This window comes from Phaethon lepturus, unplaced genomic scaffold (genome assembly GCF_000687285.1).
Source record: "Phaethon lepturus isolate BGI_N335 unplaced genomic scaffold, ASM68728v1 scaffold16859, whole genome shotgun sequence".
Classification (NCBI taxonomy): Eukaryota; Metazoa; Chordata; class Aves; order Phaethontiformes; family Phaethontidae; genus Phaethon; species Phaethon lepturus.
In genome coordinates this window covers 30,175-44,781 of record NW_010564308.1, presented here as the reverse complement: position 1 = coordinate 44,781, position 14,607 = coordinate 30,175, and the positions used below count along the sequence as shown (strand labels likewise).

At 43.5% G+C, this 14,607-nt stretch overlaps 1 protein-coding gene across 1 annotated transcript; it reads left to right on the top strand.

Annotated features, from left to right (window-relative positions):
- The first annotated feature begins 3,161 nt into the window (after nt 1–3,161).
- On the top strand, nt 3,162–13,187 carry LOC104615171 (potassium channel subfamily K member 16-like). Its single transcript, XM_010294847.1, has 5 exons — nt 3,162–3,356; nt 5,146–5,266; nt 7,364–7,530; nt 9,113–9,281; nt 12,829–13,187. Exons 1-5 carry the CDS (start codon nt 3,162–3,164, stop codon nt 13,185–13,187), a joined length of 1,011 nt encoding a protein of 336 aa, XP_010293149.1.
- Nucleotides 13,188–14,607: the final 1,420 nt, after the last annotated feature.

The following is a 14,607-nucleotide window of genomic DNA, read 5'->3' as shown; positions in this document are numbered from 1 at the left end:
ATAGCAAACATGCTGTCTTGGAGATGGGGCTAGAGGGAAATCCAGGTTAGTATATATACACTTCAGAGGAGACACCATGGGAAAGATGAAGTTTCCTGGCACCTTACCCACCCTGATCAAACCACTGCAGCTGAAGTCAATACCAAAATTTCACCATCTTCCATGAATTTCCTGTTTTTTCCATCCATTTTCCCCTCAGATGTATTGAGGAAAGAATCCACCTGTATTATCTTCATGTCTGCTGTGCAGGTGAGGAAATGCTGCGTTTGTAAAGGGATTTCTCTCATCTTACAGGGCTGGGATTCTGAGACACACAAAAGGGAAAAGCCATAGGTACCATTATTTGTATAGAAATAGTTTAAATCTAAGGAAGAAATACACCTTTGACAACCTGTAGCTTCAAAAGAAGTGAAAGGAAACATGACACATCCTGTTTCTACAAACCCTTTTCCAGTAACTTCTAAGGATTTGCAAAACTACTTACCTTCATTCATACTTTTCCTGTTTTCATGTGAGGTCAAACAGATTTATGTGTGAAAGGACAGCCTGCACTTGACAGAGTGAAGCCATCTGCCACTTCTTGTTTACATCAGCTCTGCAAAGCTCATTCCAGAGTCTCTGGCTTTTCTTGTATTTTCAAACTCAATAAAAACACAAAGGCTTGGAGAGCAGAATAGGTGGCACATTTTAAATGCTTCTTCAAAAACACTTCAAAGTGTTTTTGCATTATTAAAGTAGGGCATTTGCTGAAATAACAAAGAAATTGTGCACAAAGCAAATTAAAATTCTGGAAAATCTAAGGTCAAGCAAGTTAATCTGAGTGTTAAGAATGTCCATGGTACAGCCAAGCTCAGATATGTCTAATATCCGTTCCAAAGTCACTATCTTAATTCAAGAACTTTGCTTTCCCAGCCTACAAATTATTCTCAATGACAGCCAAATTCTCATTCTAGCTGATGGGAATAAGCTCTGACACATAAGTTAGTTCCCACTACATGGGAACCATCCTTCTGAAATTAGTAGAGCTTACATTACTGTAGGTGACATAGAATCATAGAATGATTCAGCTTGGCCAAGACCCTGAAGATCATCAAGTCCAACCACAAAGCTAACACTGCTAACTCCACCACTAAACCACGTCCCTAGGCACCACGTCCCTAGGCGCCACGTCTACACACCCTTTGAATACCTCCAGGCATGGTGCCTCAGCCACTTCCCTGGGCAGGCTGTTCCAATGCTTGACACCCCTTTCGGTGATCAAGTTTCTCCCAATATCCAATCTAAACTTCCCCAGGTGCAACATGAGGCCCTTTCCTCGCTTCCTTTCACTTGTTACCTGGGAAAAGAGACCGACACTCACCTTTGCCACAACCTCCTTGCAGGTAGTTGTAGAGAGTGATAAGGTCTCCCCTCAGCCTCCTGTTTTCCGGACTAAACAATCCCAGTTCCCTCAGATGCTCCTCATAATTCCCTAGAACCTTCAGCAGCTTTTCTGCTTTTCTTGGGATGCGCTCAATGTCTTTCCTGCAGTGAGGAGCCCAAAACCGAACACATTATTCGAGCTGCAGGCCCACCAATGACAAATACAGCGGGACAATCACTTCCCTAGTCCTGCTGGCCGCTCTATTTCTGATACAAGCAGGCATGCTATTGGCCTTCTTGGCCATCTGAGCATGCTGCTGGCCATCAGCAAGACCCTCAGGTCCTTTCCTGCCAGGCAGCTTTCTAGCCACTCTTCCCAAAGCCTATAGCGTTGCATGGGCTTGTTGTGACCAGGGTGCAGGACCCAGCACTTAGCCTTGTTGCATCTCATGCAGTTGACCTCATCCCATCTATCCAGACTGTCCAGATCCCTTTGTAGAGCCTTCCTACCCTCAAGCAGTTCAAGACTCCTGCCTAACTTGGAGTCATCTGCAAATGTACTGAGTGTGCACTCAATCCCCTCATCCAGATCATTGATAAGGTTCTTAAACAGAATTGGCCCTGACACTGAACCCTGGGGAACACCGCTTGTTAGCACACCAACTGGATTTAACTCCATTCACCACAACTTTTTGAGCCCAGCCATCCAGCCAGTTTTTTACCAAGCGACGAGTATACCTGTCCAAGCCATGAGCAGACAGTTTTTCCAGGAGAATGCCTGGGGAGGTTTAGACTGGATATTAGGAAAAAATTCGTCACCGAAAGGGGTGTCAAGCATTGGAACAGGCTGCCCAGGGAAGTGGTTGAGGCACCATGCCTGGAGGTATTCAAAAAGTGTATAGATGTGGTGCTTAGGGACATGGTTTAGTGGTGGAGTTGGCAGTGTTAGCTTTGTGGTTGTACTCGATGATCGTCAGGGTCTTGGCCAAGCTGAATCATTCTACGTTTCTGTGATTCGGTTAATCTGATGCTATAATCCTTTTTTTATCTGTCTAAATTGTGCACACAGAGATGCTGTAATGTCCTGTCTTAGATACACTGCATAGGAAATGTTGCCAGAAGAAACGGTGCAGGCCTGACACATATGCAGCCTGTATCCATTTACCTCTATGTCCAAGGTTCTGCTGCAAGCTGTTGTGGCCATGCAGGGCTGCATGACCCTGCTCTGTGCATCAAGCTGGCAAGTGAAGCTCAGCAGAGCAGCCCAGCTACATTTCTCTGAAGCTGCCCCTGAACACAGGGCAAGAAGGGGCTTCAGAGGTTATCAGGTCTTGCCCTGGAGTCCAGTTCTCAGAGTTAGAAGGAGACAGAGGAGGGTAAAATAATACTTTTCCAAGCAAGCTCCCCTGTGGGCCCTTTGCAAGCTATCCTCACCTGTCCCCAGAGCCTCTTGAGGAGGAGATGGCCACCTGCCAGCTCCTCACATCCTGACCCACTTTTCCTGAGAACTCAGCAAGGCAGAGTTTCACAGACAAGAGGAAATCCCTAAACAGCATGCAGCCCAGAGAGTGGAAAGTTTTTTCGGGGGGTTGGGTTTGTTTTTGGTAGAGGTTTGGGTTTTTTTTCCCAGCTTCCCCATTAATGTATTTGACAGCTCTCTGTCCTTGTCAGCGTAAGATCCCAGCAGAAACCGGAGCTGGGAGGGCTCTTCCTGCCTGGGGAAGACTTCCCAGGAGTGTGAAGGATTTACCAATTGCCACCTTTTACTCATCACCCCTTGCTGTGTCCCACTGAAGGCCATGTGCAGTGGCAAGCTGCAGACGGGTTTGCTGGTGGCTGGCTACTTCGTCTACCTGCTGGTGGGTGCAGCCGTGTTCCAGGCACTGGAGAGGACCGCTGAGAAACAGGAGAAAATAGCAGCTGCCCAGATGAAGGAGGCTTTTCTTCAGAACTTCACCCACCTCACGGTGGAAGAGATGGAGCAGTTTATGAAGGTAAGTACAAGCCCTGCGGAAGCCCTTTCACCCTCCTGTTTCTCCATCAGATGTTGTTTCCTGTTCAGCCTGGCTACACAGATAACTTTCACTGTGTTTCTACTGATGTGGTCATTTGGATGATTTTACACACTGATAGTAAATACTGCTTGTGTAGCTTGACAAAACCTTGTGCGTTAGCTATTAACAGCCCCCATCCCATCATGTCCCAGTTCTCTGGGGTCTTGCTTCCTGTTGATTCAGCTTTCAGTGGGGCTGTGGCATAGTCAAGGTTTACTTTCTGAAGATGCTGCAGAAGTGAAACAGGTAGCCTGGCCAAGGGAAAGATGTTTCTGGTCATGGCACAGGAAGCTGAGGCTGAGTATGGTTGTCTCTTCATCTTCGGTATTTCCTAACTCTGTCTGCTACAATGCAGAAGCAATGGGGAGTGCAAATAGCCTCGCTGTAAGCATTTCTGTATAGGAAACTAATGGAGCTCTTAATGTGCCAGGTCACAGGGTGAGGAAAGGAGGGGAAGAACTGGTACTTCTAATAACAACCAGTCATCCAGCCCCCACTGCGCATATGCATGCACCCTCTTCACCTTGGATTTTTTTTTTGCGGGTAGGGCAGGAGAAAAAAAAAAAGAGGAAGTTTTCAAGACATTAAAAACTTTGTGCAAGGACTATGGAATGATTTCTGTTAGCTTTGATTTTCTGGGACACCAGCAAAAAAGATAGTGGGGGAGGAAGGCGGGGAAGACTTTTCTGGTGCAGTTTATTCCAGCTTGTCTTGCTTCTGGCAGGGCTCAGACCTGCATTTTATCTAGGCTGTTTCTGTACAAACCAGCCTGCCTTCCAGACGTCTGGTCCAATATTCTCTGTTTGCTAAAGGCAGGGAGGGCTGAATACTGTTTGGGGTTTTTTGTTTGGTTTTTGTTTTTTACTTTAAAAAAATTAGCAGCACTTAGAATTAAAACCAAGGAAGAAGGGAAGATTCTGAAAATGCGTAACATGATGGGTGATAGGGGTGGAGGGGCTTGAGAAAAACATCTAGTCAACCCCCCTGTGGCAGGGTAGTCTCAACCCAAACCATCTCTGACAGATGTTCATCTAACCTCATTTCAAAGGCTACATTGTAAATGTACATGTGTGTTCATGCATGCAGTTTGGAGAAGGGTGTATATGTCAAGCTGAATTCTGATTGTGGTCACACCAACAGTAATGCTTTGCAAATCAATGGACTTCCTCTGAATTTAAATCTGTGACACTAATCAGACTACAGCCTTAAAATTGAATTCTCTGTGTATGTCACATGTACCCTGCTATAACTCACCGATGGCATCTGGGAGGGATCAGAGTCACTGCTCAGTGTGCCTACATACAGGTGGATGATTAGATCCTGGATCCACCACTGCTGGGCAAACTCAAAACCAGTAACAAGCCACCCCATCACAGAAGCCAGTGTGCTGTCTTGCTCTGCCGTGTCCTAGTCATCTATAGGATCTTTTTTTTTTACAACGTACTTAGCCTAAAAGAATCAAGCTCCTTGATCACGCTAAAAGAAACAAGTTCTTCTAACACCCACTAGAGCAGTCAGCAGAAAAACGGCAGAAGACTGGCACTCAAAAACACCAGCTGGCTGCTACACAACCTTGGAGGTAAAGGTGTGAATAGCATCAGAGTATCGCTGCGGACAGCGAGTGGTATTCACAGGAAAGGAGCAGTGGTTGGCTAAATCTCTAGTATTCTTGAAGCAAGCACTTTAGAATATCAGCTGTGTTGATACCAAACTTTGCATTCCCTCCCAGAACCTGACTGAAGCCATTCAGAATGGAGTATACCCTGTTGGAAATGAATCACAGATTGAAGACAGCAACTGGGATTTCAGTAACTCCTTCTTCTTTGCAGGCACAGTTGTCTCCACAATAGGTAAGTCTAATGCTTTCCATGTATGTGTGTTTGTGTGTGTGTGATGCTTATTATGCCCGGTTGTTAGGACCTGAATGGATAATACATTGAAGGGTAAAAACTCCAGCCCCTCATTGTCATGGATGGTAAGCAGCTATGACAATAGCTGGTCTCATCTCAGGGTGGTCCTGAGACCTCACCACTGCACAACTCTTCGTGCATTATTTTGGCTGGTAAAATACCAGTGGCCTTTCATACTATTTCCCACTTCTTTCATCTTTTTGAGCCATCTGTTAAAATGTTTGCTCTGCTGACAGTTTTGAGTGGGAGATAAACTTCATTATCCTGGTCTTTATTCTAGGGTCAAATAGGCTTTAAATCCGAGAGTGCTGTAAAGCATAAAAGAATGGTAGGAAAGAAGTGAACTCTGCTGGGGCATGGACACTGTCTCAATGGCCTGTGCTGAACTGTTAGTGCACATATTGAGTTAGTAATATGCCAGGAGGAAAAAAATGGGAAGGGTGCAACGCAAATGCTGAGACTTTTATACTGCTGTTTCAAGCTTTTTCTGACCTTTTCAGGGGCTGCCTGGCCCTGCTTGCCTCTCCCTTTCTCTCAAATATGCATCCCAAAAAGTGCAGGTCTGCCAAATCTAAGTAGAAAATCCACACTGGTAGCTCCTGCTTCACACTCTCATGCAGTGAAAATCAAATCTATGCTTTTGCAAAGTGAAGCTGAGGCCTCACTCCCACTACACCCTAGGTACAGCTGCACCACTGATCTGAGCGTGACATGTCACGAGGACCCCAGTGGTGTCCCAGCATCATGTCAGGTGTGTAGATGTTGCATGAATCCATGTGGAGACCTCCTGCTGTAGCAGAAAGAAAGGCTTCTGACCCATCACATCAATGACAAATGTTTGATGGTTACAACAACATTCACGTATCAATAAAGCTTCGGCCCTAGTTTGACAGCACCCTGCTACTATCCAATCCATTCCTTGCTACCACCTGTATGATTGTATTTTTTAACTAGAGCATTTCTCTGCCAAACAAATCAGTCATTTCCCACCAAATTTGTTTCTCTATTGAGGCAGACAGGCTGTCCCAGGAAAAGTGCCACTTTGCCTGTTTCTGAGCACCTTCACATCAGAGGTCTGTTGTGAAGGTACATCTGGTACTTCCACTCATTTTGACGAGGTTCTGTCATGAAAATGGAATATTTCTTCAACAGGGAGCACAAGACAGCTCAAGAATTTGGGGGCCTAGTAGCCAATAAATCGTTCAGTTGTTTTATTTGTTTTTTCCCCCAAAGAAAACATTGCATTTTCCAAGTAATGGATGCCTTGAGATGAACTCTGCTTGGGAAAGTGCCTTTTCTCAGGGTCACTGACAGAGTAAGGACATACACAAAGTAGAGGACTCTTGCACTCAGGGATGTACCTCACAGGGTCTAAGAGGAACAAAGTCTCCAGTCCATTAAAGGACATGTTTGGAGTTCTGGAGCCGTTGTTCCACTACTTAGATAAATGCTATTTTAGTAGGACTTTAAGACAAATATCTCTCTGGCATGAATAAATCAGACACCAGTAAGGTCTGGACTAATTAGCACCATCTATTCTAATGCACGCTGCACTGCTTCCAGGACTGGAGCCAGTATCTGGGACATACCAACTTACTGGCATTTAGCCAGGGAGGTCACTAACACACAGGCAGATCGACAAGAAGCTAGGGATGGCTATGTGTGATTCTGACATGACAAACAGCCTGGGACTCCAGCCTTGACGTCTTCCAGGTCCCCAGACTTCTGGTTTCTGTCTTTCTGTGTATTTGTCAGAGGACAGAGCGTGTTTTCCGTAACTGCTTTTAGATTGTGCTTTCATTCCCACTAAGTCTGGGCTGGGAGTACACAGTGCTCTTCCATGGCCCAAAACATGCAAGGTGAATCACTTCATCCGCTTACTGCCTTTTTCAGGGAAAAAAAAAGTGCATGTGGACTGAGAATTGCTAGCCACATCTTTTGGGGTCAAAGGCAGGCCAGGTTGGGGTAGGTGTGAATGTGACCGTGGACTGCTCCAGTTCTCTGGAGTATCTCCTCTTACCCATCTTTTTTTCATAGGCTATGGCACACTACGTCCTAAAACAGCTGGGGGCCAGATCTTCTGTGTCTTTTTTGCTCTGTTTGGAATCCCTCTGAATATTGTTTTTCTACACCATGTTGGTAAGATGCTCTCACTGCTGTGTAAAAAGCTGGGGAAATTCCTGCATGAGAAAGGAATGAGAAAGGTAATCAGTTTTACTTACTCAGGCAGTTATATGGTAATTTTTTTTTCTCCAGATATATGCTGGCATTATCCTCTATTATTATATTTGTTCTCATGCTGTGTTAGACAGTGTGCTAGGAGAGGGAAAGAGATAGTCTTCACTTGCAGAGCTAACCAGACAACCATAGAGGAGATATTCAGAGAAAGGGATGTGTTTTGTCTACCCATCAAAATGGCAGACATCCGGCCCCCTTCAGCAATCAATGGAGAGAGTGGGCGCCTCATCCCACTTCTCTAGACACTTATCTGAGGAGCTAACACTCTACAGAAGTACCTGTCTCCTTTATAAGCAGTAAAGAGAGAGATGATTAAGCATCTTACCTTGAGACAGCAAAAAAGCAGGTGAGCTGTAAAAAGCAGGCAAGCTGTAAAAAGCTATAAAAAAGTGAGCTGTAGGGGTTTCAATGGATATTGGCTCAATGCCTAGTGAGTCACTCCTCCTTATTCATTATGCAGTCGTTTAATCCCTCTCCTCCCCTGACTTTGACAGAAAGGAAACATCAGGCTGAAGTTGTCCATTTGAGCCCAGTTGCTGAAAAGTCAGGAGGCACCTGTAAAGAGCTAGAGACAGGATGTGTCTTGCCTGGTTATGCCCCAAGTTATTTGCAGCTACTCCCCTTCTCTCACTACTGCTTGAGGAAGTGACAATAGCTTTTCTGTGTCTTTTGCTGTAATTCTCTTTCAGAACAAGGTACGAATGCTACAGACAACCCTGTTCAAACTGCAAAATTTCTCCCCATGTCTGGCAAATTTAAATAGAACATAAGGTTTGATCAGATATAAACTCAAGCACATGCATAATGCACGAAGGCATGAAAAATTATCCAAGAGTTGCCATTAATTTCCAGACAATCTGCACTTATAAAATTCTATACATAAACTATATGTGTGTCTGGCTGATAATATGTAACAAGTCTTTTTCTCCAGTCAAGGCCTCTTCATGACCGCTGAGAAGTAGGATGGTTCAAAAGTCACTGTCCAGGCACTTCTTCATCAGGAGCTCATTTGTTAAAGGTCTTCTTGTAGTAAGGTATCCACTGGGTAGGGCCCAAGTTGTGGCACTGACGCAACGAGAAATAAAGTCAACAGTCAAGACTCTTGGAGATAGTACTGTCAGAAATGGTATAAATATTTTTTTAAAAGTCTATTTTCCCAGGCAAATTTGAATGTTCTTTGAGTGCCACACTTGAATACCTTAAAAATAAAAGTGATGCTGTCTGATGAAAAGTGGAAATAGTCCGACTCCAGTAAAAGTCATCGGACAGGAATTCCTCTTATTATGGTCACAGAATGTTGATACAATCAGATAAAAGACCACATCTCCCAGGACTACTGTGGACATGCAACACACATAATACATGGCTTCCCCCTGCTTCAGAGCAAGGCTAGGGTACTTTTAGAGGAAGAGCACTCAACACAAGTCCTTCAGTTCCTGTGGTCCTACTAGGTATTCCTAGATAGCCACCCTTTTTGAATAGCCACCATTATATATGGCCTGCTAGTGTGTCAAATCATGATTATAATTGAATTGGTTTATTTTTCAGAAGAAGATCAAATTTCTGACCCTTTTGTTCTTCCTGGCAACGGGGATCCTAGTTTTTCTGTGCTTGCCATCACTCTTCTTCCAGATAACAGAGGGCTGGTCCTACAGCGAAGGAATTTACTTTGCATTTATCACCCTCAGCACGATTGGCTTTGGAGATTATGTAGTAGGTAAGGTTGATTTCAGAGAGGAGACACAGCAAAACACCCAGGGTCATGACTGTAATTACCATGGGTTGACTGCACAGGCCACCAGTGTACTGTAGAGACAAATCTTCCATCTGAGTTTTTGACTAGTCTTTGCCTTGTACAGTTACGGGGGAAATACTCTTTTCTCTGGGATTGCATATGCTGACAAAAGCACAAAATTGTCTAAATAGAATGAAATGTGGTGTTCTGGGGTGCAAAGAAGCCAAGTATTTTGGGGAGGGAAGGGGAAGTGTAGAGAGAGAATTCAAGGAGCCTAGGAGTTTGCAGATACCAAAAGGGAACAGTTTGTGACAGTCATAAAAAATAAGGCATGTATCCTTGCTTTAGCCATCTAAGATTTATGTTTCAAAATGTAGAGTAAAGAAATAAGTGGCCAAGTTTCAGAAGACATAATTTTACACAACAGACTGAGAGGTGGAAATCCCAGTCACAGGAACTTGGGGAAGTCTACTCACTCTATGAGAAGTGGGGCTTAAACGTATCTATCACTGCAAAAGTGGCCTTCTTTAGTCTCCTATGCATCACTGGAGGCTCTCTGTCTCCACAAGCCAGAGCTTAGGATTTCCCCTGAAGATGAACTGTTTAAGCTACACTCCAGCATGCTGGAGTGTGTCTTGAAACACTTCCATGGATCTGCTGGCCAAAATATACTCTCCATGGAATAACTTTCCAGAGGAACTCCAAAATGATCACCAGGATCCAAATCAGTGTCCACAGAAGAAGCAATCAAACACCTGGACTCCCTGGAGAATCAAAGATTTCTCTACAACCTCTTCCGCCAGCATCTTGCTAGCCTGAACTTCTCTTCAGTGAGGATATTAGAAGGAGGCTCTGAAGCTAATACCTGAGCACCAGTGCTGTCCCTACAGAGAATCTGGAAGCCTCACATCCCTTTCCGATGGACAAATATCCACCACATAACAAGCCGTAGGTTCTCAAGCCTTGCAGAGGTGCAAGAAGGGCCTTGGAGACTGGCTGGCAGCCTTGCTGTATGTTTGAAAGATTTCTTACATCAGGCTGAGGACTTTGGCTGAGGAAGCCCACAAGTTGGGGGTTTTTTTTACTATCTGATGTTCCCTGCTGACCTTAAATTCTCTGAGTCTGCTGAAGAGGCTGGGTAGTGCTTTGAAGATCCAGTTGACATCTTGCTTGTTTGCATGAGTTTAATGATCGTAATGATCTTGTAGTCTAGCTGATAGTTAATTCATGCAATGGCAATGAGTTGATTAGGCCACATTTCCACAAGTGATCCCAGGCAGTTAACTGCTCCCTCTTGCTACAAAGCACAGGAAACCAGTGTCCCCTGAAATTCCACTTTTCACATAGTCCAGAGAAAGATTCTTTGTCTCCAGCATGCTTAAGGAGTATTGCCATGAACACAAGACAGAACTCAGGCATCAGTAAGAATTTGTATCACACAACAGTGGCCTCTTTGCTCACTGTCTTCTCCAGCCAGGGCCAATCTTTGTCACTGCAGTGGAGGACAAAAGGGCACAGGCATTTCTTTTCTAATCATCTGTAGGACTGATAACCCTGGCCTCTCGAACTTCAGTGACATGGAATACAGGAAGGTGGAGACTGGCTGGAGCTGTGCAGGAGAAAAAAAATGGACATAAAACTGGTGCATTCTCTTCCCTTATCCAAATTACAAGTGTGTTTTACAACAGTGACAGCAAGTCACAGCCTGAAAACCACTACCTCCATAGCACTTTCCTCCTCTGCAGCCACATTATTTTATGAATACAGTTTAAAAAAACAATTAGATAGGCTGCCTGGCCCTGTGATTTCATCTTTATTAGGATGACTTAACTGGAGCTGAAATATTTCTTCCTGCAGTATTTATTTCAATTGGCCTTAAACAACAGTGATAAAATGATTACAAGTTTAATGCCTCACACCTTCACAATGAAACAAGCAGAATCAATGACGAGTATTATGTGTTTAGAATTGATTACGAATGACAAATGTCTTTGCCCTGGCCAAGTGGAACACAGCAGGTTTGAGTTTATTTGCATTTCAGTTATTAAAAACTGGTTTGTAGCTGTTGTACTTCAAGGATGAGATAAAGCACATTTTGGGTAAGAAGACAGCCTAGGAAGATGACAGTCTGGATTTTACTGTTTGTAATACATGTACACATAATGATACTTCTAGGGTGAAACTCCCCTTGCACTGTAAACTGAATTTATGCCTTGCTGAAGTCCAGTTTTGAGTTAACAAAGATATTACGAGTTGCTTTGCTAACCCCACATCATGAACTTCAGATAAGAGCACAAAAGGAGATGCTTTGTAGCAAAGTTGGCATCCCCTCTGCCAACTCAAACCCAGCAGAAGAAAAAGAAACAGCTGTTGGATACCTATCCATGAGGACAAACTAGCCCACTCCTGCCCCATTTCCAGAGCTCTTGCATGACGAAGTACAAAAATCCTGCACATTGATCTATGCAGTACAGAGCACTGCATGACTTGAAAGGAGTTGCCAGCATCCTGGCTCCTTCTGGGCAGCTTCACAATGGGAAATGATCCACCAGGTTTATGGTGATCTCTCTGCCCATGCACACTGCTGTGTCATCTGCTAAGTGAAGTCACCCTTGCCAGTGACTTATGGCACTCAGTAAGCCATATCACCAAGTTTTCCTGCAGATGCCAGGACCATATCAGTTGTACCATGATAACGTTGTGTGGGACTAAGTGCAATAGGAGGAAATGCTCTCTGTATGTTCGTGGTGGATAGCTGATGCCTGAAGGAACAAACGAAATGACCCGTGCAGAAAAGCAGGTGTGCAATACAGGATGATGCTAAGAGGTTTGGACTGCATGAAATAAGCTTCAGTCCACTGGTTTCCAACACAGAAAGTTGTATTCTTGGCATGTTTCAGTGAGTTCGCATCGGTCACCAAGTTTTTTTAATGGAGGAAGCTCCTGAAGCTGTTCAAAGTAAAGTGGGAACTGCAACTACTCTCTTTGTATGATCAAGGGTACCTATAATTTAAAGCAAATATTTATTATGTTATAATCACACTTCATAGAAATACACAGAACTACAATAATCTAGTTAGTAATAGCCGTGTGGTTATAGTGGCCCACTGCTCTGCTTTTTGTGCTTTGGGAGTTTGGGAATATTTTCGAGATAGTACAATTTTACATTACTTCCCACATCATTGCATTTACCTGTAGATGCAGAGGTTGAATTGAATGTATTGGTATGCTGTAAGGGGAAAAAAAATATCCTGCTCTGCTGATAATTCACCTCAATCCCAGTACATCCAAGTATCTCAATACCAGCATGTTTGTGCTAGCATATATCAGTTTATTGTAACAAGAGACTTGCCCAGCCTTAACCTAATACTGGGGAAGTGAGAGACTCCACTACAGTGAAAAAGTCACCTTAGTACCTAAGTACTCAATGTAAAATACATTGATGAATCTACTAGGCTGTCCCACTTTACACAGGCAAAGCAATTTTAACTTGTTAATTTTCTTCATCTTTCTCTTCCCTTATCTGCAGGTAAACAGCCTGGCAGGAATTACTTTTCCTACTACCGGACGCTGGTGGCCATTTGGATTCTTTTCGGCCTTGCTTGGATTGCTCTGCTATTTAATTTATTGACAACGGTACTAGAAGATACTGAAAAAATAATTGTCAAGGATCTCCATCAAATTGGAAAGGTGAGTAAGAGCAATGAAGCAAGCCAACAAAGAAGATGCTGGCCTGCTCAATTTATTCCAGAAGAAGAACTACTACCACCACACACTGGAGGGGATGCACAGAAAATGGAGTCATTAACAGCAGATTCTGAACACACAAAAAATGAAAAAAAAGCTTTTTCTCAGAGCGAAACTATTGCCATAACATATGAGAATTGAATTCTTCATTGGAGAGTTGCTAGTGAATTATTCTAAAGAAATTCCCATGGAAATAAAACTTCTCCTACCTTTTGCTGAGATATGACCTTTCAGAACTCAAGATTTACAGTTAGACAAAGCCAAAATATTAATGGTAAGAAATTTGCTCCTCAATTTGCAGCTAGGTTGTGCTAACAACCTGAGAAGTGCACTTGTTTTGCAAGGCGTTTTTAAGGTGCTTCCACAAAAAATGCAGTGAAGGGGCATAGTAGAGCTTGCTGGTTCTATTTGGATTTTGCTGCTTGCAAGAAATCACATCTCTTCCAGGAACTGACATGCACAAGCTTTTCTGAGGCATTGCATAGCACCTTTGGGAGAAGAAATAAAGGTATATAACTTAATAGATGCCTGATTTGAGCCATCATATTGGATAAGCTATTATGATCTGAAAGACATGTTTAAAGGACAAGACCTGGGCTCAGTTCAGAGACATTAGAAACATCTAATGGATAGGGTTAGAAAAAGGTTAGCATGTTAGAAATTATTAATTCTACCTCTTCCTGTTTTATACTAAGATGAATAAAGGCAATTTCACCTTTTATCCCTGTGGCTTTGAAAAACCTTTCTGATGGTGTTTATAAAGAACATATAAACCCATGTCTTTAATTCAAATTTTATAATAATTTAATTCTATAAGCATTTTATAAGAACCGAGACTGGTTTGAATGGAGGAGTCCTCACTGCATCAGAGCCTTGCTGCTATGTTTATATTCCATAGGAGCTATAAAGTCATTTAAAAATTATTCTACTGTGCTGTGCTAAGGTAGTTTTGCAAGTGTGAGTGTCATCTAAACAGTGCAGCCTTACCTTCAACTAGGTAAAAAAAGGATGCCAAATCTGGGCATGGTGTTTCAGATGTACCACCTGGCATGCAGGCCATCCTTGGGTGAATACCCTGGCCTTTAAAGACGCAATCTATGCGACAGGTGCCTTGCGTGTTTCAAGAGTGCATGAAACCCTGAAGTGCTGGCAAAGCAGCTGTGGTGGACACGGTCATAGAGATGAAATGTCTCATGGGTATATATGCTTACACTAAAAGTCAGTCTAGTCCAATATCCTGTCTCTGACCATGACTACTAGCATATGCCTCCACATAGTGTAAGAACGTGACACCTCTGCCACGCTCTGGTGCTGGGGTGCAATCCCTCTTACAGTGGTTGGTGGCTCAAAGCTGCCCAGACAAGAGATGGAGTCTCTGTACTTCAAAGTCCATGAAGTTGCCCAAATGCTGAACTCACATCAGCACCCACAGGACACACCCAAGGCAGTCCATAGGTTCAGTAGATGAAGTGCCTCCCTTTGATGGTGCTGGCCGTGTCACTTGACAGGTTTTCGTGATATTCTCAAGTTCCTTTTTTATCAGACAGCAAATAATTGTTCT